Source organism: Salvelinus fontinalis, chromosome 12, assembly GCF_029448725.1.
Source record: "Salvelinus fontinalis isolate EN_2023a chromosome 12, ASM2944872v1, whole genome shotgun sequence".
NCBI lineage: Eukaryota > Metazoa > Chordata > Actinopteri > Salmoniformes > Salmonidae > Salvelinus > Salvelinus fontinalis.
Window position 1 is genome coordinate 8489489 of NC_074676.1, and position 26440 is coordinate 8515928.

At 43.0% G+C, this 26440-nt stretch overlaps 1 protein-coding gene across 2 annotated transcripts; it reads right to left on the reverse strand.

The window, feature by feature from the left end:
• Positions 1-2200: 2200 nt before the first annotated feature.
• On the reverse strand, positions 2201-25550 carry LOC129866732 (retinoblastoma-like protein 2). 2 transcript variants are annotated; one of them, XM_055939568.1, is made up of 21 exons: positions 24697-25550; positions 23070-23200; positions 22469-22669; positions 22144-22208; positions 20602-20730; positions 18634-18794; positions 18409-18473; positions 17910-18081; positions 17492-17655; positions 15904-16120; positions 14943-15080; positions 14588-14752; positions 14281-14392; positions 13876-14130; positions 13448-13710; positions 12194-12370; positions 11627-11698; positions 6636-6735; positions 6254-6510; positions 5760-5933; positions 2201-5577 (listed from the first exon to the last, which is right to left on the reverse strand). In XM_055939568.1, exons 1-21 carry the CDS (start codon positions 24832-24834, stop codon positions 5410-5412), a joined length of 3324 nt encoding a protein of 1107 aa, XP_055795543.1. In that variant the 5' UTR covers positions 24835-25550; the 3' UTR covers positions 2201-5409. The 2 variants fall into 2 exon arrangements, with proteins under 2 accessions (XP_055795543.1, XP_055795542.1); XM_055939567.1 differs by having other exon boundaries at positions 5760-5939.
• Between the last annotated feature and the right edge of the window lie 890 nt (positions 25551-26440).

The following is a 26440-nucleotide window of genomic DNA, read 5'->3' on the forward strand; positions in this document are numbered from 1 at the left end:
GTCACGTTTTTGTTGTATAAACAAAGATGGGGGATAAATGAAGATGTCTTACTCAGGCTATTTACTAGGCTGTTTACCATTGAAAAAAACAGTCACAGTTCCAGTCTGCTTAAGCCAGGGGTGGCTCTCCCATACACACCAATGCGATAGCAGCTAGGTCTAGTCTGCTTAGTTCAGGGGTGTCAAACTCATTCCATGGAAGGCCTAGTGTTTGCGGGCTTGACTTTTTCCTTTCTTTTAAGACCTAGACAACTAGGTGAGGGGAGTTCTTTACTAATTAGTGACCTTAATTCATCAAACAAGAACAAGGGAGGAGTGAAAACCCGCAGATATTCGGCCTTCCATGTAATGAGTTTGACATGTGGCTAAGGTCATTGACTGTATATGAAGCTGAAAAAACATGAGGAAATGGGATATCTCGCTCTGGTGTAAATGCCTTACAGTTGTATGTCTTCCATTTCCTAATAATTGCTCCCACAGCTGATTTCTTCAAACCAAGCTGCTTATCTATTGCAGATTCAGTCTTCCCAGCCTGGTGTAGGTCTACAATTTTGTTTCTGGTGTCCTTTGACAGCTCTTTGGTCTTGGCCATAGTGGAGTTTGGAGTGTGACTGTTTGAGGTTGTGGACAGGTGTCTTTTAGACTGATAACAAGTTCAAACAGGTGCCATTAATACAGGTAACGAGTGAAGGACAGAGGAGCCTCTTAAAGAAGAAGTTACAGGTCTGTGAGAGCCAGAAATCTTGCTTGTTTGTAGGTGACCAAATACTTATTTTCCAAATTGCAAATAAATTCATTAAAAATCCTACAATGTGATTTTCTGGATTTTTTTTTCTCATTTTGTCTGTCATAGTTGAAGTGTACCTATGATGAAAATTACAGGCCTCTCTCATCTTTCTAAGTGGGAGAACTTGCACAATTGGTGGCTAACTAAATACTTTTTTGCCCCACTGTACCTCATCCCTATATATTTGTTTTTGTTTTTCTGCTCTTTTGCACACCAGTATTTCTACTTGCACATCCTCATCTGCACATCTATCACTCCAGTGGTAATTGCTCAATTGTAATTACTTCGCCACTATGGCCTATTTATTGCCTTACCTCCTTACTTCACTTGCACACACTGTATACAGAATTTTCTATTGTGTTATTGACTGTACTTTTGTTTATCCCATGTCTAACTCTGTGTTGTTTTTGTCGCACTGCTTTGCTTTATCTTGACCAGGTCGCAGTTGTAAATGAGAACTTGTTCTCAGCTGGCCTACCTGGTTAAATAAAGGTGAACTAAAAAATAAAAACTGTACAGTCATGGCTAGATGGAATACATCTTATGTCAAAGTAATGTCAAAACTTGCATGTTCGAGTCACGGCATGGAGAATGTTTGCATTTGACTTAACCCTAGCCCTTTTCATAACTTTACCCGTATTCTCCTAACCTGCTGACCGTAGCTGTATACCATGTAGTCAAAACCCTACTGTCTCTTTTGAAATCAAATTGCAAGCTTACATCTATAAAGTTCTCAAGTTTAATTTTATGGCTGATGAAAAAAATCTGACAGTTGGTTATCTCTGTTTATATTGTTTTACTATGTTTGGGTTATCGTAACCTTGACATGCTTCCGTTCAAGAGCACAAACGGGTTGTTTTACGTTCTGTGCCATTGAAGTTAAAAGATGGTACATTGCTTATGACCTGGCCAGGGTCCTGCTGAAAGCTGCCACAACCCTGGCTATTCTTTCCAGCGGTGGTCAGAATGGCCCCCATACAAATCGAATGCTTTGTAGAGAAAATGCTTATTGCTAGGATCTGATTACAGATCATTGGCTCATGATATTGCTAGACAAAAGCAGTAGCACCATAAGACACGTAAAAACATTGGCATATGTAAATGTGGAGACTGTTGAATACCTAATTGAAAAGTAACAACAAAGACAAATTCACATAAGCACAATCCCTGTCATCCTGTATACTTCTCACACATATTAGAAGTCTACAATTACATACAATACAGTATGGCCAATTTGGCATGGGCCACTAAACTATTGTGTTGACATAGGTATTTACAAAGTACAACATCACTGTCATTCTTGCAGCACCATCTAGTGGTGAAAATATAACTTACTAAAAATCATAAACATAACTCTTCTGATGACACTTTGAGGTCCACAGAGGTTGCCTTTAAAAAGGTGAATGAAAACAATTGTATGACTCCTAAATATATATTTTTATTTCCAAGGATGTTTTTTTTTTACCAGCTAGACAAGTTAAACAAAGACATGTACATGTATAGCTTAAATGAATCGATTCAAAACAGAATCTCACAATAAAATTCAGAAACATTGTGCACGATAAAATAATATGCTTTCTTTTTTTTCCTAAGTTGGTGATTAACAAAACGATAACATACAATTGTGACTAACACAAATATCAAATAGATTGGATACTAAAATGATTACCTTAATTAATGGTAGCTACATAATTAATTAATGGTAGCTACATGAGACTGAAAATACATATTGTTGTCAGTGATTCTACTACTCGTCATTGTTAAGGGAAAGTTATAGTTGCTTGCTAACATATCTAAAGTTAAAAAAGTAGCATAAATATCTGACCGATTTCACACAAATATAAACGACAAATAAGAGCATAAAATGAAGTATATATAAAAAAAAAAATGTTTTTCTGACTTTGGAAAAGAAACCCGGGACACTTGAAGACATCATGTCATCTTCTCTGGTATTACAAAAGCTTCAAAAATACTTATTTTTGAAACAGTGTACAAAGTATTAAGAACATGGTCATTGTCAAGTGCTTTCTCTTCTGGCTCAAAAAAAAAAAAAAAAAAGCTCATTATATAAACTTCTGACATATAAAATCCAAAATACATTTCTACATAACAGACGATGTAATGATGCATTTTGTCTCCAGAATAATCTCAAAACACTGAAAGGCATTCATGCATAGTATATTGAACAGCTAAATTGCAGGCATGAGCAAGTTAGTAACATTATTTATTAGAATAGACTTTAAAATGCATGTGATTTTGAAGCATACTCCACCATATATGCACATTTGCAAAGCACCACAACACTGACAGTCCATTCTGTATTTGCTGTGTATTTAGACAAAATACATTCCCTTGACTCTGGATATGTGTAGAAATATATAGATGGGTTAGCTGATATCACGAAAATGTCTGTGTGTTGTTGTGATTCTGGAAGGCCAGATAGCAACAATGACAAGAAGCTGCCATGTGGGGAATCGTAGGTGGCTTGTATCAGCTACTTTTATTTTGTTCTTGATGTCTTGTTTTGAGGTGTTTTGACTGCTATCACATCTATGGCTAAAATTGACTAGCTAGGTAACCAACAACTAACAATGTATTTGAGAGACAACAAGTTCGCATTGTGCAAATGTATAGTTGAAGTCAGAAGTTTACATACACCTTAGCCAAATACATTTAAACCCAGTTTTTCATCATTCCTGACATTTAACCCTAAAAATGATGTCTTAGGTCAGTTAGGATCACCACTTTATTTTAAGAATGTGAAATGTCAGAATAATCGTAGAGAAAATTATTTATTTCAGCTTTTATTTCTTTCATCACATTCGCAGTTGGCCAGAAGTTTACATACACTCAATTAGTATTTGGTAGCATTGCCTTTACATTGTTTAACTTGGGTCAAAGGTTTTGGGTAGCCTTCCACAATAAGTTGGGTGAATTTTGGCCCATTCCGCCTGGAGGAGCTGGTGTAACTGAGTCAGGTTTGTAGGCCTCCTTGCTCGCACACGCTTTTTCAGTTCTGCCCACACATTTTCTATAGGATTGAGGTCAGGGCTCGGTGATGGCCACTCCAATACCTTGACTTTGTCGTTCTTAAGCCATTTTGCCTCAACTTTGGAAGTATGCTTGGGGTCATTGTCCATTTGGAAGACCCATTTGTGACCCAAGCGTTAACTTCCTGACTGATGTCTTGAGATGTTGCTTCAATATATATACATCATTTTTCTGCCTCATGATGCCATCTATTTTGTGCAAAAGCACCCCCACAGCATGATGCTGCCACCCCCGTCCTTCACGGTTGGGATGGTGATCTTTGGATTGCAAGCCTCCCCCTTTTTCCTCCAAACATAACAATGGTCATTATGGCCAAACAGTTCTATTTTTGATTCGTCAGACCAGAAGACATTTCTCCAAAAAGTATGATATTTGTTCCCATGTGCAGTTGCAAACCTTGGTCTTTTTTTTATGGCAGTTTTGGAGCAGTGGCCTCTTCCATGCTGAGCGGCCTTTCAGGTTATGTCAATATAGATCTCGTTTTACTGTGGATATAGATACTTTTGTACCTGTTTCCTCCAGCATCTTCACAAGGTCTTTTGCTGCTGTTCTGGGATTGATTTAGCACTTTTCGCACCAAAGTACATTCATCTCAAGGAGACAGAACGCGTCTCCTTCCTGAGCGGTATGACGGCTGCGTGGTCCCATGGTGTTTATACTTGCGTACTATTGTTTGTACAGATGAACGTGGTACCTTCAGGCAATTGGAAATTACTCCCAAGGATGAACCAGACTTGTAGAGGTCTACAATTTATTTTCTGAGGTCTTGGCTGATTTCTTTTGATTTTCCCATGATGTCAAGCAAAGAGGCACTGAGTTTGAAGGTAGGCCTTGAAATACATCCACAGGTACACCTCCAATTGACTCAAATGATGTCAATTAGCCTATCAGAAGCTTCTAAAGCCATGACATAATTTTCTGGAATTTTGCAAGCTGTTTAAAGGCACAGTCAACTTAGTTTATGTAAACTTCTGACTCACTGGAATTGTAATACAGTGAATTATAAGTGAAATAATCTGTCTGTAAACAATTGTTGGAAAAATGACTTGTGTCATGCACAAAGTAGATGTCCTAACCGACTTGCCAAAACTATAGTTTGTTAACAAGAAATTTGTGGAGTGGTTGAAAAACAAGTTCTAATGACTCCAACCTAATTGTATGTAAACTTCCGACTTCAACTGTATATATGTTTTCAATAAACATTGGAGACGAAATATAGTTGACATGTCAACAATTAAGCCAACCCATTCTGTTTAGCACCATAATCGCGCACGCATCGGTTTTGTTGCTAAAACAACCAGCTAGTCTTATTGCCATGGTGATAAAATAATTGAGCCGCTCATCACAATCTGGCCATGGACAGAAGTATGGTACTTTCTAGACACAAATCATAAGAACTACCAACCACCGACCATGAACACTAACAACTGAACCTTCCTCCTAACCTTACGCCTGTCCTTACCCCTAAATGAAAATCAAATATATACTCATAAATGTTGATATTTATTATATTGCCAAAATGTTCCTTTCTATCATGACCATCTAGTGTTCTGAAGGGGTTGTGTCCTGCCTCAGTGGGAGGAGCTACGGTCGTTGGCCACGTCCTGTAATCTGCGGAGCAGGGCCGTCTGGTTGTCCAGACACACCCTCTTGGGCGATGGCTCCTCCTCAAGCTGCATGCTGCGCTTCTTGGTGGGCGTCTCCCCGGTGCGGATCATACTGTTGATCTCCGCCAGGCGCTGCACAGACAGAGGTAGAAATCAGAGACACAGGTCAGGGAGGGTTCATCATCATCACACGTCAGTATGATTAAACTAATCAATGAGTCACTGGCAGGGTTTGAAAAGTACTGTGCTGAATCAACGTTAACCAGCATACATTGTGTGCATGAGTACTGTATGTGTATGTACTTGTGACTCACGTTGGATGGGCTGCTGCAGATGTAGTATAAGATCTTGTCCCGTGCGGTAATGGAGGGGGTGGGGGGGCTTCCAGTAGTCTTGTGGGGGGAGATGTAGATCGAGTGGTTGTGGGACAGGAGGACCCTGCGAGGGGAGCTGGTCCTCAGGGAGGGGTACGGGCACAGGGGAGGAGACTGCACCTGTCACAAAAACATTATAAGAGCATAGGCAGATACCTCTTCAAAACATACATTAAATTTGTTAATGTCATTTTCCTCTCCCTCCCTTACTCTCTACCTCTATCCTCTCTTGCTTTTAACCAATAGGTTTGCAGAATAGAGTTAAGTTTGTAAAGATACTAGCAAGAGCAGTCTGCGGGATTCTCTTTTCTTCTAAGTTTCTAAACAAAACTCATACTGTTTCTCCTCTTTCGATCTCTCCCTTTCCTATCTTTCTCTCTTTTCCTCCCTTGCACCCCCCACCCACTCCCTCCCTCTCTCACTCACTCACTCACCCCTGCAGAGGGCGAGCTGGGCGAGTAGCGGAGGGCAAAGTGACGCATCTGTTTGATGTAGACCCGGTTGTAGAAGTGTATGAGGTCTCCTCGCTCCTCCTCCCCCACCACTCCCCCCTCCTTATCCTGCTCCTGGGAGGGAGGGAGGGATGAGGAGGTGGAGGGGGCCAGGGTGGGGGTGGATGGGATGCTGCCAGGCTGCGGGGCAGGTAGGGTGCTGGTGGAACACATGGGCACTGGGCTGCTGTCTCCACTCCCTGAAGGGGGTAAAGAGAGAGGGAGAGGGAAAATAGACAGAGGAAGGGGAGAAGAGGTCCAGGAAATAGTTTGTGTCTCAACATGTAACCCAGATCTAACACAATGTGTGTGTGTGTGTTCTTACCCTGCTTCTGGCTGTTGTCTGTGGGAGAACTCTGTGTGTTTCCCACACTGCTTCCCGAGAGACGTTTCTTCTTCCCAGAGATCAACACACTCCTGTAGACCTGGTAAATAAAATCACACACAACCAGTGGTTCCAGGGCTACTGGAAAACGTGTGGTGAGGTGTAATTTGCACTTTTCAATCACTTTTGATTCAGTTTAATACATCGACGCAAAGCATTAAAGAAAGAGGAAAAGTGCTGTTTTTGGACCGATTTGCCTCATGATTTGTAAATTTGCACACAATTGATCTGTCCTTCACATCAGAGTGCTGCTGTAGGCTCTTTGCGTGTCTTGACCAATCAGATTCATGGAAGTCGCAGGTCACGCGGGCCGGGAACAACACTCAAGGCGATCGCTCCACTTTCCTCCGGTATTTATTTAGCAAGCATCACTCCTGACAGACACAAGCAAAAACTCTTACATAAATGTAGCAGCCTATACACCTAAACATTAGCGATCTTACACGCTGTATTACATAGAAAGGAGACAATTTTTCAGTCTAATCAACTGTAGGCTACTAACAACAGCAGCTGCATAGACCCCTTTCTGTTTTTGCAAACATTCCAGCATGAGGGCGATGTGCGCAAGATGGTGGCAGAACAAGGGGGAGTTCTAATAGAACGGCAGCAAAAGAAGCCTCTTATTTACATGTTGATTATGAGTGCATTTCACACTACTTTTGGATCATAATTGGATTTTAAGGCTTGAATGAATGTCCTGCCTAATATAATATTTGTGTCATGATTGTAAATCAACTGCATTATGCTTTAAAAAAAAAAAACACTTCAACCAGTAAAATGGCTCTTTGGCTAGCTTTTGCTTAAGCATATATCAATGAGCATTAGCATTCTAGCTAACAACTGCTGCATCCAAACTAGTCATTTTGCAAAGAGCACAACCAACTATAATCTTAGCGACTGTTCAAGCAAGAATCAAAACATCATTGTGTAAGTGTATGAGAAGTAATAAAAACTTAAATCTCGGCTATGTTGAATGGGCACAGATGGTGATGGCTTTCTTACTGCCACCAAGAGTCGCGCGCAGGAGTTTGTGACGTTAGTGTGTCGTGTACTGGAAAAGAGTCTATAGCCTAGCCTACTATGACAGACTGAGAACATTTCTTACTTGTCCTACAGTTGCATAGGGCAGGACTTTACGATGCAAACCTGCATAAAGCAAGCTCAGCACTGAGTTTTATTTTCCAATCATGTTGTTTTCACTGTGTCTGCATATAAGAACCCCTCTATTAAGGTCACATACCACCCCTACCATGTCACAACAACTGTTGGCTCAAACGCATTAAGAAGGAAAGAAATTCCACAAATTAACTTTTAACAAGGCACACCTGTTAATTGAAATGCAATCCAGGTGACTACCTCATGATGCCGGTTGAGAGAATGCCAAGAGTGTGCAAAGCTGTCATCAAGGCAAAGGGTGGCTACTTTGAAGAATCTCATATATTTAGATTTTTTTTATAACTTTTTTGGTTACTACATGATTCCATATGTGTTATTTAATAGTTTGATGTCTTCACTAAATATTAAAAATAAAGAAAAACACTTCAAATCAAATCCCATGTTATTGTCACATGCTCCAAATAAAACCTTAACGTGAAATACTTACTTGCAATCCCTTAACCAATAATACAGTTCAAGAGTTAAGAAAATATTTACTAAATAAACTAAAGTAAGAAAATATTTACTAAATAAACTAAAGTAAGAAAATATTTACTAAATAAACTAAAGTAAAAAGAAAAAGTAACACAATAAAATAACGAGGCTATATACAGGGGGTACCGGTACCGAGTCAATGTGCGGGGGAATAGGTTAGTCAAGTTATTTTGTACATGTAGGTAGGGGTAAAGAGACTATGCATAGATAATAAACAGCGAGTAGCAGCAGTGTAAAAACAAAGGGAGGGGGGCGTGTCAATGTAAATAGTCCAGGTGGCCTTTTGATTAATTGTTCAGAAGTCTAATGGCTTGGGGAAGAAGCTGTAAAGGAGCCTTTTGGTCCTATACTTGGCGCTCCGGTACCGCTTGCCGTGCGGTAGCAGAGAGAATTGGCTATGACTTAGGTGACTGGAGTCTTTGACCATTTTTTGGGCCTTCATCTGACACTGCCTAGTATAGAGGTCCTGGATTGTAGGAAGCTTGGCCCCAGTGATCTATCGGGCCATAGGCACTAGCCTCTGTAGTGCCCTATGGTCAGATGCAGAGCAGATGCCATACCAGATGGTGATGCAACCGGTCAGGATGCTCGATGGTGCAGCTGTAGAAATTTTGGAGGATCTGGGGACCCATGCCAAATCTTTTCAGTCTCCTGAAGGGTAAAAGGTGTTCTCGTGCCCTCTTCACCTTTGGACCATGATAGTTCATTGGTGATGTGGACACCAAGGAACTTGAAACTCTCGACCCGCTCCACTACAGCCCCATCGATGATAACGGGGGCTTGTTCGGCCCGCCTTTTCCTGTTTCCTTTTCCAGCTCCTTTGTCTTGATCACATTGAGGGAGAGGTTGTTGTCCTGGCAGTGTGTCTCAGACCTCCCCCTATAGGCTGTCTCATCATTGTCGGTGATCAGGTGACCACTGTTGTGTCGTCAGCAAACTTAATGATGGTGTTGGAGTCGTGTTTGGCCATGCAGTCGTGGTGGAACAGGGAGTACAGGAGGGGACTTAGTACACACCCCTGAGGGGCCCCAGTGTTGAGGATCAGCGTGGCAGATGTGTTGTTGTCTACCCTTACCACCTGTGGGCGGACCGTCAGGAAGTCAAAGATCCAGTTGCAGAGGGAGGTGATTAGTCCCATGTTCCTTAGCTTAGTGATGAGCTTTGTGGGCACTATGGTGTTGAACGCTGATCTATAGTCAATGAACAGCATTCTCACATAGGTGTTTGTTTTGTCCAGGTGGGAAAGGGCAGTGTGGAATGCGATTGAGATGGCCTTATCTGTGGATCTGTTGGGGTGATATGCGAATTGGAGTGGGTCTAGGGTTTCCAGGATGATGGTGTTGATGTGAGCCATGACCAGCCTTTCAAAGCACTTCATGGCCAACGCTTCCTTCAGCACATGGACTATAGTGATCTGCTTGAAACATGTAGGTATTACAGACTCAGTCAGGGAGAGATTGAAAATGTCAGACACTTGCTAGTTGGTCCGCGCATGTTTTGAGTACTCGTCCTATAAATCCGTCTGGCCCTGCGGCTTTGTGAATGTTGACCTATTTAAACGTCGTGCTCTCATCGACTACCGAGAGCGTGATCACACAGTTGTCCGGAACGGCTGGTGCTCTCATGCATGCTGCAGTGTTGCCTGCCTCAAAGCGAGCTAAAAAGGCATTTAGCTCATCTGGTAGACTTCTGTCACTGGGCAGCTCGTGGCTGGGTTTCCCTTTGTAGTCTATAATAGTTTTCAAGCCCTGCCACATCCGACGAGCGTCAGAGCCGGTGAAGCAGTATTGAATGTATTGACGCTTTGCCTGTTTGATAGTTCGTCTGAGGGCGTAGCGGGATTTCTTATAAGCGTCCGGATTAGTTTCCCGTTCCTTGTCTGAGGGCATAGCGGGATTAGTGTCCCGCCCTAGCCTTTAGCTCGAAGCGGATGTTGCCTGTAATCCATGGCTTCTGGTTAGGATATGTACGTACGGTCACTGTTGGGACGACGTTGTCGATGCACTTATTGATGAAGCCGGTGACATAGGTGGTATACTCCTCAATGCCAATGGATGAATCCCGGGAAGATATTCCAATCTGTGCTAGCAGTCCTGTAGCGTAGCATCCGCGTCATCTGACCACTTCCGTATTGAGAGAGTCACTGGTACTTCCTGCTTTAGTTTTTGTTTGTAAGCAGGAATCAGGAGGATAGAATTATGTTCAGATTTGCCAAAAGGAGGGCGAGGGAGAGCTTTGTATGCGTCTCTGTGTGTGGAGTAAAGGTGGTTTAGAGTTTTTTCCCCCTCTGGTTGCACGTGACATGCTGGTAGAAATTTGGTTAAATGGATAAGTTTACCTGCATTAAAGTCCCCGGCCACTAGGAGCGCATGTTTGCTTAAGGCCTTATATAGCTCGTTGAGTACAGTCTTAGTGCCAGCATCGGTTTGTGGTGATAAATAGACGGCTATGAATAATATAGATGAGAACTCTCTTGCTAGTGTGGTCTACCGCTTATCATGAGGTACTCTACTTCAGGCGTGCAATACCTTGAGACTTCTTTAATATTAGAAATCGCACACAAACTGTTATTTACAAATAGAAACACACCCCTGCCCGTCGTCTTACCAGACGTAGCTTCTCAGTTCTGCCGATGTTAAGAATACCCAGCCAGCTCTATAGTGTCCGTGTCGTCGTTCAGCCACAACTCGGTGAAACATAAGATATTACAGTTTATGTCCCGTTGGTAGGATATTCTTAAATCGTAGATCATCCATTCTATTTTCCAGTGATTGCACGTTGGCCAATAGTACAGACGGTAGTGGAAGTTTACTCACTTGCCTACAAATTCTCAGAAGGCAGCCTGACCTCCGCCCCCTTTTTCACCATCTTTTCTTCACGCAAATGTCGGGGATAAGGGTCTTGTCTCGAGAAAGCAGTATATCCTTCGCGTCGGACTCATTAAAGAAAACATCTTTGTCCAGTTCGAGGTGAGTAATCGCTGTTCTGAGATCCAGAAGCTCTTTTCGGTCATAGAAGACGGTAGCAGCAACATTATGTCCAAAATAATAAAAAATAAAAAAGTTACAAACTAGACGGAAAAAAACTACAAAATAGCACAGTTAGTTAGGAGCCCGTAAAACGGCAGCCATTCCCTCCGGCGTCATTATTTGTCGGAGGGGATGAATGAGTAGGTGTGTCCAAAATGTTGACTGGCACTGTATATACACACACATATACACACACACATACGTGTGTGTGCACTGTACATCATTGCATAAGGCCCTACTAACAGTACTCACGCTGCTGCTGGCCTGGGGCTGAGAGCGGTAGCACTTCATGATGTTCTGGAAGGACTTGTCCTCTTTGGTCACCTGCACAAGAGTAGAAACACATACTACACACACTTCCTGCGACCTTACGCACCCACAGTCTATACACACCATGCACGCACGCACATCCATATCCCCCTTCCCACAGAAACATCCCAATCCGTCCAGGATTTTGCGATTCTGCGCAATTTACCACATATTTGCGAGGGCTTGCAAATTTGACCAATCGCCACACTATTACCACATAAAACAGTCAAATCATCGCAATATTATCGCATATAACTGTCGGATCACTCCACTGAAAAAGAGGGCTCGCAATTCTAACCAATCACCACACTTTTACCGCATAAATGGTTCAATCAAGCAATACGTCAACAAATGTTTCCCTCGTCAGTGCATTTTCGTGACAAAAATGACAAAATCCTTTCAAATTGCCGCAGCAAAATCAAGTTTTTTGGCCCGCAACGATCACAAAAAAATCTCAACGAAATCCTGGAGGGACTGACACCCCCCCCCACACACACACTCTAACCCTACCTTGGTCATGACGTAGACTGCACACATGAGGAGCTGGTCTAGGTGTCGGTCCATCATGAGCTCTGTGCATTGCACCAGGGAATACTCAAAACACGTCCAGATCTTCCTCCTCAGCTCACTAGAGATGTCCAGCTTGGCACACAAGTCTCTCAGACGCACACTGGCCATGTGGTATACCTGTTGGTGGTACAGAGCAGGCACAAAATAGTACCAGGGTTTAAGTCTTTAAACTCAAGCAAAAATCCATAATTTATGGTATGAAATAATACAGTTGTCAGGTTTTTAAAAAGGTAGAGTTGAAACTGGCCACATATGGCCCAGAGGGCAGAAACAGAATACTAGGATGGATTTAAACTATACTGAACAAACATTTTAAACGCAACATGCAACAATTTCAGAGATTTTACTGAGTTACAGTTCACATAAGGAAATCAGTCAGTGGAAATAAATTAACTGGGCCCTAATATATGGATTTCACATGACTGGGAAGGGGTGCAGCTATGGGTGGGCCTGGGAGGGGATAGGCCCACCCACTTGGGAGCCAGGCCCAGCCAATCAGAATAAGTTTTAACCCACAAAAGGGATTTATTACAGACAGAAATACTCCTCAGTATCATCAGCTGTCTACGATCCTGCAGGTGAAGAAGCCGGACGTAGAGGTCCTGGGCTGGCGTGGTTACATGTGGTCTGCAGTTGTGAGGCCGGTTGGACGTACTGCCAAATTCTCTAAAACAATGTTGGAGGCGGCTTATGGTAGAGAAATTAACATTACATTTTCTGGCAGCTCTGGTGGACATTCCTGCAGTCAGCATGCCAATTGCACGCTCCCTCAAAACTTGAGACATCTGTGGCATTGTGTTGTGACAAAACTGCACATTTTAAAGTGGCCTTTTATTGTCCCCAGCACAAGGTGCACATGTGTAACGATCATGCTGTTTAATCAGCATCTTGATATGCCACACCTGTCAGGTGAATAGATTATCTTGGCAAAGAAGAAATGCTCACTAACAGGGATTTAAACAAATTTGTGCACAACATTTGAGAGAAATAAGCTTTCTGTGTGTATGGAACATTTCTGGGACCTTCTTTTCCAGCTCTTGAAACATGAGACCCAACACTTTACATGTTGCGTTTATATTTTTGTTCAGTATACTTCCTCCCTATCCAAAAGATGAGATGAGTTAGATTTGTAACGTGCCTGAACTATCCCTTTAAATTCAGTGACCGATGGAGATTATGTTTGTGTGCCCTTACCTTGCGGAAGAACAGCGAGAGGGAACCTTTTTTCTGAGGCTTGTTACTGGACGGGACCTGGGCTGCCAGCTTCTTGATTGGTTTACTGGTGGCGGGGCTGCCTTGTGGGGCAGGACTGTTCAGGGTGGTGGTGGTCTGTGGTTGGCTGGTCAAAGTGCCAGTCAGGGACTGGGCAGACAGGGGCTGGAGCATGGCCGTGCCTTGTCCCGTCACACTCACCTGGACAGGGATGAAGGTGATGCCTCCGTTCTCATTGGCTATTCCTGCAGAGGTCAGAAGGCATGAGAGTTCTCATTAATAACCTGCATCAGTCAGAAACCCCACTATACAATGCATATAGGAGTATACAGTATAATTTGGCAGTAAGGGCAAAGGTGTACAAAAAAACATAATGTCATACTGTACAGTAATGAATCTGCAAACGTCACCTTGCACAGGTATGGTGACCGTCTGTCCATTGTTAGCGGTAACCGTGGCCGTTGCCATAGTGACCACTGTCTGTCCGGCAGGGATGGTGGTGGTGACGATGGCCTGGGAGGTCCTGACGGTGGCAGTAGTGGTGCTGGTGGAGGAGGGGTCCGATGAGGTGTCGAAGGAAGCGTCCACAAACAGCCGTCTCCTGGCCGAGCCCGTGGGGGGGGAGCTGTAGCGGTCCAACAGGGTGGTGGGAGAGGGAGAAACACCTGGGGGCAAAGTGGGGAGAGGAGAGGGGGAGGGAGGGAGGGAGGAGATAACCAACTGACTACAACCCATTGACTGACTATTTGAATGAGTTATTGCACAACTGACAGACAAATTGACCTCCTGACGAGCTAACAAGCTAAATGACTAACCTTTCCCACCACTGTTGGTGCTTAGGTCAGTGCCATGGATGTTAGGGATGAGAGGGGCGCTGCCAGCACTGCTGTCCCCGTTCCCATCCTCCAGGTGCTGCGGTGGCATCACCTGAACATCAATGAGAAAGATTGTTATTTTGTTCTGATTTCAGTCCAGTCCATATTTTTCAAGACATTGAATTCAGAGTTACTTTGGGGCCACATGATTCAGTATGTGTGTGAGAAGTGAAACTTGGCACCATTTTCTTAGCTGTGCATGTGATGAGTAGGGTGGGGATAAGGAGGGGTGCTGTGGATGTCCTACTTCTTGGCAAGCTGGTGGCTGGTTCTTGGCCTCCCTGACGCTGTCCCACAGCGGGGATCCCCCCCTCCAGGCCAGGCTCTCCAGGACCTGTTCCTCCACCTGGTTCAGATGCTTCACTACCTCCCTGAACAAGCCCTGCTCTGCCCGTACCAGCACCTCAATCACCTGAGATAGATTACACAGATATGCATGAGCGCACGCACGGAAGCACACATGCACAAACGCACACAGACAAAAGGGGAGAAAGTTACATACTGTCAGGTCACACACACTCATGATTAACACACACACACACTCATGACTAGGACAATCACACATACAAACACGTAATACAGATAGAAATACAAGCATGTACCTTGTAGAAGTGGTATGCGGGGAGCTGGAAGATGTGTATGACTCGTGGGAAGTCCCCTGGGGGTCGGTAGGAGAAGATGACAATCTCTAGACAGCAGGCCAGCAGAGAGCGCTGGAACACATCCTGCTCCAGAATACCCTAAGGATACAACAGAACAAAAGGTTTATTGCTCATCCACCATAGAGAACAAATTATTTTCCATATTTTTACAAGCAAGACTGGCAGAGATGAAAGTGTCATAACATGCAATATCGCAACGTAGAGCACAATTAAACATATACGGTGTACAAAACATTAGGAACACCTTCCAAATATTGAGTTGCACCCCGTTTTGCTTTGAGAACAGCCTCAATTCGTATGGGTATGGACTCTACAAGGTGTCGAAAGCGCTCCACAGGGATGCTGGTCCATGTTGGCTCCAATGCTTCCCACAGTTGTGTCAAGTTGGCTGGTTGTGCTTTGGGTGGTGGACCATTCATGATACACTCGGGAAACTGTTGAGCATGAAAAACTCAGCAGTGTTGCAGTTCTTGACATACTCATACCGGTGCGCCTGGCACCTACTACTATACCCCATCCAAGGGCACTTAAATATTTTGTCTTGCTCATTCCCCCTCTGAATGGCACACATACACAATCCATGTCTCAATTGTCTCAAGGCTTAAAAATCATTCTTTTACCCATCTCCTCATCTACACTGAATGAAGTGGATTTAACAGGTGACATCAATAAGGGATCATAGCTTTCCCCTGGATTCAACTGGTCAGTATGTCATGGAAAGAGCAGGTGTTCCCAATGTTTTGTACACTCAGTGTATATGTGAACTGAAAATACAATACCGTAACTTGGACCTTTGCATAAATCATGCTTTGACGTCAATGGGAAATGTGTGTAAAATTTCTAGTTAGCTACAGCAAACTGAGCTGAGCTAGCAGGGCAGCACAGCGCAGGTGAGACTCACAGAGAGGTCCGTGTCGCCCAGTCTCTCCTTCTCCTGGTCAATGACGGCCTCCAGGGTTTTATAGTAGAGCGCCTCCGCCAGGCGGAAGTACTTCACTGCAATGTCTTTCCCCAGTCCTGCGTTCTCCTCCCCTTTGCCCTCAAAGTGCTGACAAAAGACCTGGCACATGTCCTTCAGCCTAGTGGAGATTGTCTCACTTGGGTCTCTGGCACACGCCCTGGAACAAGACAGACACAGTTACTGATAAATCACCCTCCAAACTCATACTTACACCCCAAAACTGTTATAACACCTTTCACGGCTCAAATACTAACAACCTGAAATGAAAATGGACAACTGAACTCTTCCGTGTGGTAACAATATAAGAATGGGTGAGTATTTGAAAAGGTAAAGCCTATCCAATACATAAAACACTAAATAATAACAATCTGTATGTGGTTCACACACACACACAGAATGTGGAATCTGACTGGCCATCCAAGTGGCCCCCCAGAGATTTTGAGTTAGGTTGTCTCTGAATATATTGATAATTTTGACAAAGATGCACACCTTCAGCAAGACTCATCAATCTCACCGGAGAAAGAATACAATACGTGCAGGGGCAAACAGTGCCCCTCTGTCTTTGTATGTGTAGCCCATGTATCTGATGCCATCTGGCCAAAAAGAGTATGACATGCCACATTATTTTTGACCAGACAGCATCAGATACGTGGGCTACAGATACTAAGATAGAGGGGCGCTGTTTGCCTCGCTCGGATGCTTTCTCTGTTGAATTAGACTCAGCCTCTTGCAAATCGAAGGAAAATTATGAAACATGGATAGACACAAATGAGAAATCACATTAGAAAAAGTTAATTTCTTTTTTTATTGTAACATTTTTGGGGGAAGCCTGGCTTCCCTTGGCATCCATGAATACACACCACTTTATAGGCCGAATGTCATTACACTGATGGTGTTTGTAATAGGATGTCCCTTTCCATTCAAGTGGTGGGTGCACAGTGCACTGTTCGGATGCTAGACTTATTTTGGAGTAGACGAACGTGCACAGGTAACCTACATTTTGAAGAGATTTGTTAGACAATCAGGGGAAAACATCCTGACTGGTTGTGTTCATGACACATTAAAAGGTAACACATTTGTACAGTTAAATTACATGTCTTTACCATGAAATCCATCAAAAACAAAGTGCACACTGTTAAAAAAAATAGAGACCCCCTAAATGTCACGGTATAATAAGCACTTTGGATGCCACTTTCAAGAGAATTTACTACTGTATGCTAATACCCTTATATAAAATCACAACCTTGAATGCAAACACTGTAACAAGGCTTTTGGTTTAATTGATTTAGGATTTATTGAACAGGGAAATGTACCAAACCTAAGCTGAAGCATTTAATGCGTTGAACCATCAGAATTATATAAAGGGAGAAAAAAAATCCACCGTGCTTCGATTAAGGTTAAAAATGTTTTGGCCCCACAAAACTGGGTCTGTGCTCCACCTTGGCCACCCCATTAAAAATGTTCTGGGCCACTGGTGTGGTTGTGTGCAGCTTAGAATACATGTTAGTATTTGTATTGTGTGCAATACCTCAGTAAGTCTGTGAGTCTGCCACTGGGGCGGTGTTTGAGTCCTGTGAGCAGGCTGTGGAGTCGGCCAACACTCTGCATGGCTGTAGATACCGGCGTGCCCAGACAGTTGTCCTGGACATACTTAAGACCCGTCAGAGGAGTAGACACCTTCAAGGCTGAGGCCTACAGGACACACAAAGGGGACATGGCAAAGGGATTACTGTACATTTGCATTGAATTCAAACTCAAAGACGTGCATGTGCGTTTGTGTGTTACAGTAATCATAATAACAGCAGCACATTTCATACATAACAAGCAATAATGTATAATAATAGTATAATAATGTGTGTGTGTGTGTGTGTGTGTGTGTGTGTGTGTGTGTGTGTGTGTGTGTGTGTGTGTGTGTGTGTGTGTGTGTGTGTGTGTGTGCGTCTTACAGTCAGACTGCTGTAGAGTCTGTATGCAGAGGCGTCCTGGTTCTTTACTCCCACACAGAGACAGGGGCCTGGTGTGCCAAGGTCTTCATTGGCCCCCTCTCCCAGGAAGATCCTCTCATCCAGACCCCCTGTGGCTAGAACATGCTCCTCGTACACACGTCCCATGGATGCACTAGACACACACACACACACACACACACAAATACACTGAGTATACCAAACATTAGGAACACCTTGACCCTCAGCCTAAATTAGTCTCAATTGTCTCAATGCTTAAAAATCATTCTTTAACCTATCTCCCCTTCATCTACACTAATTGAAGTGGATTTAACACATGACACCAATAAGGGATCATGGCTTTCACCTGGTCAGTCTATGTCATGGAAAGAGCAGGTGTTCTTAAATGGTTTGTACACTCAGTGTATATGAGTAATGAATATTACTCAAAAGACTATCAATATCTGCTCTGTGAAGAGAGACAAGATAAGGATTGACTTACAAACTGTCTCCAAAATTCATAGGATCGAAAAAGCCAGTCAAGCTATCTTCTTTCCCTTTGAGAATCTGTTGATGACACAGAAAATACATGATGAGACAAGGCAGACAAGTAGATTGTGTAGGACTGATGTGTGAGTGTGTGTGTGTAGGACTGAGGTAGGTGTGTGTGTGTGTGTGTGTGTGTGTAGGACTGAGGTGTGTGTGTTTGTGTGTGTGTGTGCCAAACCTTCTTATGGAAGAGCCTCTTAATGAACGGTTTCCAGAAGTGTTCCTTGACCCCCTTTGCCTCCAGCACCAGGCCATCATGCAGTTCACACAGCTGTTCTATGAAGCAGTAAGGCCCTGCAGTAGGCTTGTAGTCCTTACTGTTGAAGTCCTCAGGAAGGCCTGTAGATCAGACGAGACATAGCAGCTTCCTGCATTAGATGCAAGTGATGAGGTATTACAGTAACTATGCAGTAACACGGAAAAGGACCACAGAGATTGAACATACTCTACGTACGGATCATGTGAGTAACCACACATGTATGCATGCATGCCTGCACACACATACACATGCACGGATACTGGTTGGATACTATCAATTTTGCTATCTATAGGAAGATAGGGAGGGTATATACAGTGCATTCGGAAAGTATTCAGACCCCTTGACTTTTTCCACATTTTGTTACGTTACAGCCTTATTCTAAAATAGATTACATTGCCCCCTCCCCTCATAAATCTAAACAGAATAACCCATAATGACAAAGCAAAAACAGTTTTTTTGCCATTTTTTCAAATGTATTAAAAATGTTAAACTGAAATATCAGATTTACATGAGTTTTCAGACCCTTTACTCAGCACTTTGTTGAAGCTTGGCACACTTGTATTTTGGGAGTTTCTCCCATTCTTCTCTGCAGATCCTCTATAGCTCTGTCAGGTTGGATGGGGAGCATTGCTGCATAGCTATTTTCAGGTCTCTCCAGAGATGTTCGATCGGGTTCAAGGTCCGGGCTCTGGCTGGGCCACTCACGGACATTTAGAGACTTGTCCTGAAGCCACTCCTGTGTTGTCTTGGCTGTGTGCTTAGGGTTGTTGTCTTGTTAGAAGATGAACCTTCGCCCCAGTCTGAGGTCCTGAGCGCTTTGGAGCAGGTTTTCATCAAGGATCTCTCTGTACTTTGCTCTGTTCATCTTTCCCTTGATCCTGACTAGTCTCCCAGTTCCTGCCGCTGAAAAACTTCCCCACAGCATGATGCTGCCACCACCATGCTTCACTGTAGGGATGGTGGCAGGTTTCTTCCAAACGTGACGTTTGGCATTCAGGCCAAAGATTTCAATCTTGGTTTCATCAAACCAGAGCATATTTTTTCTCATGGTCTGAGTCCTTTTAAGTGCCCTTTGGCAAACTCCAAGCGGGCTGTCATGTGCCTTTTACTGAGGAGTGGCTTCTGTCTGGCCACTCTCCCATAAAGGCCTGATTGGTGGAGCGCTGCAGTGATGGCTGTCCTTCTAGGAGGTTCTCCCATCTCCACAGATGAACTCTGGAGCTCTGCCAGAGTGACCATCGGGTTCTAGGTCACCTCCCTGACCAAGGCCCTTCTCCCCCGATTTCGCAGTTTGGCCAGGTGGCCAGCTCTAGAAAGAGTGTTGGTGGTTCCAAATTTCTTCCATTTAAGAATGATAGAGGCCACTGTGTTCTTGGGAACGTTCAATGCTGCAGAAATGTTTTGGTACCCTTCCCAGATCTGTGCCGAGACACAATCCTGTCTAGGAACTCTACGGACAATTCCTTCGACCTTATGGCTTGGTTATTGCTCTGACATGTACTGTCAACTGTGGGACCTTATATAAACAGGTGTGCCTTTCCAAATCATGTCCAATCAATTGAATTTACCACAGGTGGACTCCAATCAAGTTGTAGAAACTTCTTAATGATGATCAATAAAAAAAGGATGAACCTGAGCTCATTTTCTAGTCTCATAGCAAAGGGTCTGAATGCTTACATAAATAAGATATTTTAAAAAATTAAAATAATAATGTACAAAAAATTCTAAAAAATGATTATGTCATTATGGGGTACTGCGTGTAGATTGATAACGTAACAAAATGTGGAAAAAGTCAAGGGGTAGGAATACTTTCCGAATGTACCGTATGCATAGGGGGTGAGAGATGGGAGGATAGGGAGGGGATATAGGTTTGGGCCGGGAGGTCACCTTTGAAGTTGGGGTTGAGCAGCTCCTTCCTGGTGTTACACAGTAGAGCGTTGGAGAAAACCAGGTCCAGAGCACACAGCAGCAGGTGGTATGAGTTCACCAGGTCATCACTGATCATAGGGAAGTTTCCTGGCAGGGGAGGGAAAGAGAAAAGACATTGAAATAATCATAATAATAATAATAATAAGTAGGATTTTACACTGCTTTTCTAAGACACAAAGATAGTTTGACACAATGATCTGGTCCTAACAATAAAGCTTGTTGAATTGAATTGATCTGAAAGATAGAGCAGAGTAGTGCTGGTAGCCTCAAACCTCGATTGTGATTATTTCAACTACTTCCAAAGAACAATGGATATCACAGTATACTTACCAAAGTCACCTTTCACCTAATTCAATTAACAAACACGAGTAAAATCAAATCAAATTCAGTGTAGTATGTGTGAGGACACTCTTAGAAAAAAGGATTCCAAAAGAGTTCTTCGGTATTCCCCATAGAAGAACCCTTTTTTGGTTCCAGGCAGAACCCTTTTTGGTTCAGGTAGAACTCTTTTGGGTTCCATGTAGAACCCTCTGGGGAAAGAGTTCTACATGGAACCCACTAGGGCTCTACCTGGAACCAAAAGGGTTTTACCTGGAACCAAAATTATTTCTTCAAAGGGTTTTCCTATGGGGACAGCCGAAGAACCCTTTAAGGTTCTAGATAGCACCTTTTCTTCTAGGAGTGTAGAGTCTAGTGAGTGTGCATAGAGCCAGTGCAAGGAAGTCAGTGCAAAATAATTAAGATAAATAAATAAATAATAAAGAGGGTCAATGTAAATTGTCTGGGTGTCCATTTGATTAACTGTTCAGCAGTCTTATGGCTTGGGGGTAGAAGCTGTTCAGGAGCCTTTTGGTCACAGACTTGGTGCTCCGGTACCGCTTGACGTGTGGTAGTAAAGGGAACAGTCTATGACTCGGGTGGCTGGAGTCTTTGACAAGTTTTAGGGCCTTCCTCTGATACCGCCTGGTATTGAGGTCATGGATGGCAGGAAGTTTGGCCCCAGTGATATACTGGGCCGTACGCACTACCCTCTGTATCAACTTGCGGTCAGATGCCGAGCAGTTGCCATACCAACCAGTGATGCAACCTACCACTGCTGTGTCGCCGGCAAACTTAATGATGGTGTTGGAGCCGTGCGCGGCCACGCAGTCGTGTGTGAACAGGGAGCACAGGAGGGGACTGATCTGGTTGTGTGTGTGTGTGCGTGCGTGTCTTTTGAGTTCTTATTAAGGATTAAGGAGATATAAAAATGACATGTATTTGCCCTGGCCTCTGTTCTCCTGCTGATGCCAACAACTCAGTGCAGGCCTTGGCATGCCAAGTGCCCAATGTAGAGTAGCTAGCCCTTGTCACTTATACTTTGTGAGTAACCAAGTAGTGATCACTTCACATAGCCTTCAAACTAGCCTTTTCTCAGGACCCCACTGATCCCTAGTCCTTTCCCCTCTGTCCTCCCCCTCTTTTCCAGTCTTTTGCCATGAACGAAACAGAAGTACTCACCTTTAGCGTTGACAAACAGAATCCAGCAGAAGTTGAAGACTTCAGCGACAGTGCAGGGATGGCGTCTAAATCAGAATAAGTCAGCGGTCAGTCTGGTCAAGGAGACTGACCGCTGTGCTCAGAGATCTCACAATCTGGCTGGCACCAGGATAGAAGCAATTCCATTTGTACATTCTAGCCATTTAGCAGATGATCTTAACCAGAGCAACTTACAGTAGTGAGTGCACACATCTACTTGGCTTTGTTCAAGAGCGGTCAAACTACTGTAGAAAATAGTGAGATGTCAGAACTGCATAGCGAGCTACAGTATCAACAACAAACTCACCTCTGTTTGCGGCTCCTGTGGACTCTGGGTGGGTCGTCAGAGGGCGCCTTAAAGATGGCTTTGAATATGGGGATGTATTTCTTGAAGATGACAGCAGAAATTGTGAAATTCCTCTCCAGTTTCTCCGTGCTCTGGCAAAAGTCTTGGGGCAGACTTGCCATGTCCTGCCATTTTTTCATCTTGTTAAAGAACTCAATGAGGCTGCAATCAGAAACAGGGCAACTGTTTGAGAATTGACAGTATTTTCCAGTTCAATAAATGATATATTACATAGGACAGTTATGTTGTTAGTGGATGTGTGGTTCCTTGTTAAGCATTACACAAATAACTATGTTGGAATCAGAATCCAAGAACTAAGCAAGAAACCATATGGACTGTTATGCAAATCTATGGAGGACTTTGTGTGAAAGTCCTTTAGTAAGTTATATATGAAGTGGGGCAGTTTTAGAGCCAGTTTCCTGGACACAGATTAAGCCTAGTCCTAGACTAAGAGGCCCGTTCAATGTATAATTTCCATTGAACATACATTATTAGTCTAGGATTAGGCTTAATCTGTATCCGGGAAACCGGACCATAGGGACTAGTGCCTGGGCATACGCACCTTTGTTCTGAACAGCTGAGGATCCTGGTCAGAGAGACATAGTTTCCCTCCGCGGTGCCCTTACCCACCGTTGGTATGGCTGTCCTGCAGGCCACATAGAGAGCACAGGCTAACCAGTGTAGCTCACTGCCCTGTAACAAAAGGGGATGAGAAAGAGAGAGAGCGGGGGAGAGAGAGAGTGTTACTTTTTCTGTCCCAGGCTCTATCTCACTATTAAGGATACCAGTTAGAGCTGGTGGGGCCAGAGAGGAGATATGTTAGAAATTCTCCCCTCTAGTGGTTTCTTCTGTTATCCCTATTCCTAATTTTCTGTCAAACCACCTCCAAATAAACATTTACATTTACATTTAAGTCATTTAGCAGACGCTCTTATCCAGAGCGACTTACAAATTGGTGCATTCACCACCATACACAGATACAGCAGATGGCTATCCCTTATGAGGAAAGGTTTGTGAATAAGGCACATGCACAATGCAGACGTTATTAGAACAACCCTGATATCCATAACTATACCATATTTTAAAAGATCAAGTAAGTTGGATCATTCAGTGTTATGACCAAAGAGCAGCGCCCCCTTTTCTAGACCAGGGTTTGCCAACTTAGGGGGTGCCCCATATGGGGCGGCAATGTTCCGTTGGGAGGTGCGGGACCTTCCTTGATTTGAGGAGTAATTTTTTATTTGTTTTTATACTGAACTAAAAACAATTAATAAATCTGCGATGCTTTAGGCTAAAACCAAGAGGTAAAATGACAGAGGAAGACTTGACTCTAATGCACATGGGGGAATAAAGTTTGTCTCAATGACATTCAGAAGCAGAGCAACAACCTTCTGAAGTCAAGGAGTCAAAGAAATGGTCAGAGAGACATAGTTTCTTTTGCATGGGAAGCAATCTTATACAATGTGTGACTCTGTCGCTATCAATTGATCTATTCACTTTATGTAAAAGAGAATATGCATCATTAAATTGAGGGTTCATATAAATGATCTTAATAAACATATTTGGTTGCGGAATAACATTTGGGGAAATAGGGTCTCGAGTTTATTTTCAGTATGCATTATTATTATTATTATCATTAAAGGGCCTACCTACATAAAGAGCCTACCTAAAATATGTCATGATGTCTTGTTAAACTATGTAGTTTGCAGGAAATTAGCTTCAAAAACATTTTCCTTGGTCCCTCAAATAAATTAAATAAATCAAGCTGGTGGTGTATTTAGTATAAGCTATCTCAATAAACAACATTTTGTAGTGACATTTTTTAAATGTGAAAAAGGGCGCCCTGGAGAAAAAAGGTTGGGAACCCCTGACCCCAGTTAACCTTGTCCTTTTCTAAAACATGAGATTGGTCCGCCTCTAAATCTGACACAGACCGGTAAATTCAGACCGGTAAACTCCTCCCCTTTCCACAGAAAAATATCACAAATAATGGAGTTTTATATCAAATATTTATGTAAAACTACAAACGTTATTCAAGCTGCGTCTTTAAATATGAAATGAGACGACGTAAAATGTCGGTCGTGAAAGGTAGAGGCAATGCTACTCTTCAAGTGAAGCCTGCGGTAAAACGGTTGCCAAAATGGCTAAATGTATATTACTGTACAATATACAAAGCAAAACATATTTACCTCTAATGTGTAATTTTTGCTTATGTTTTCGTAGCTCTTCCATGCTTCGTTGCTCGCCTCCTCGTCCATATTCAAAGCTCGACAGAGATCTTCAAACCCCTGTCTTGTTTTCTGTAAAAAGTCTTCCTCCTCGTTCATTTTGACTGTTCCAACGGGTACACAGCAAATAGATTCGGGTCCAAATTACAACGCAGTTGCAAAGCAGAGTCGACTCAAGCGCGGTTTGTTACAACGTACATATAAACAATGTTACTATTCGTATTGTGCGATCCAATATACAGTGGGTGCTATACAGTGTAGCCATTTAAATGTCCTTTGAGTGAAAGCTACTATCTCGCGTAGCAGATTACGCAAAAGACTTGCGTAGAGTACATGAGCGATAGAAAACGTGACATTGTTGACGGTATTTGCTTGGTGAATACGATATCAACCGTACTGGAGGTTTCCGCCCACAAAAAATGCGTTTCCAACCTTTAATGGATGAATACCAGTCATTCAATAAAATAATACTTCCGGCTGATTATATCATTCATACCAGTTTGATGTGATATTTTTTTATCATTCATGCAATGTTCAACAACGTAAACCAAATCACTGGCGATTTTAGCATGTAAATCTTGGTGGCGCAAAAATATATATTTTTAGATGCATGCCAGCAAAGCCATTACACCACAGAACACTAAACAATACATGCATTGCCCTATAACGGTGACAAACGGTACCCACAGACTGTTAGGCCCTACATAAAGCTGTCCCAACGGCAGAGTCCCATCAGCAGTCCCAACTCCTTACCACTGCTACACCTGGCTATCAGCGGAGCCTTGTCTGGCAGCGAAACAGTTCCTTCAGCCTAATTTAATGCCCTTAAAAAAAACATAGCTGATATGGCTGACTTGCTTAAACAAATGTGGTTTCTACTGACAATTGAGATGTAGAAAATATGGCATAAGGAGACGAGGCAATGCATAATTTCGATTAAGACATTAATGAGCGAGCTAGTACGGACATAGTAAATATAACTATTTGTTGAGCACTTTTAAAACAAACAGTGACAGAATTCAGAACATGGAACATTCTTACAGTATTCTTCCTGTACACCAAGTCAGAACCGTAGGATAAATAAAGGGGCCATATAAGCAGACAATGAAAGCTCTTACAATATTCAATGATTACATTTCTCTAAAACAGGCTATAGGCTACATGTGCACCACCAAGTCAGAACAGTAGGCAAAATTAGCAGGGGAAAAGGGACCAAATTATTAGGGTGAAGTTTACATACACCTTAGCCAAATACATTTAAACTCAGTTTTTCACAATTCCTGACATTTAATCCGAGTACAAATTCTCTGTTTTAGGTCAGTTAGGATCAGCACTTTATTTTAAGAATATGAAATGTCAGAATAATAGTAGAGAGAATTATTTATTTCAGGTTTTATTTCTTTCATCACATTCCCAGTGGGTCAGAAGTTAACATACATTAAATTAGTATTTGGTAGCATTGCCTTTAAATTGTTTAACTTGGGTCAAACGTGTCGGGTAACCTTCCACAAGCTTCGCACAATAAGTGAATTTTGGCCCTTTCCTCCTGACAGAGCTGGTGTAACTGAGTCAGGTTTGTAGGCCTCCTTGCTCGCACATGCTTTTTCAGGTTTGCCCACAAATTGTCTACGGGACTGAGGTCAGGGCTCGGTGATGGCCACTCCAATACCTTGACATTGTTGCCCTTAAAACATTTTGCCACAAC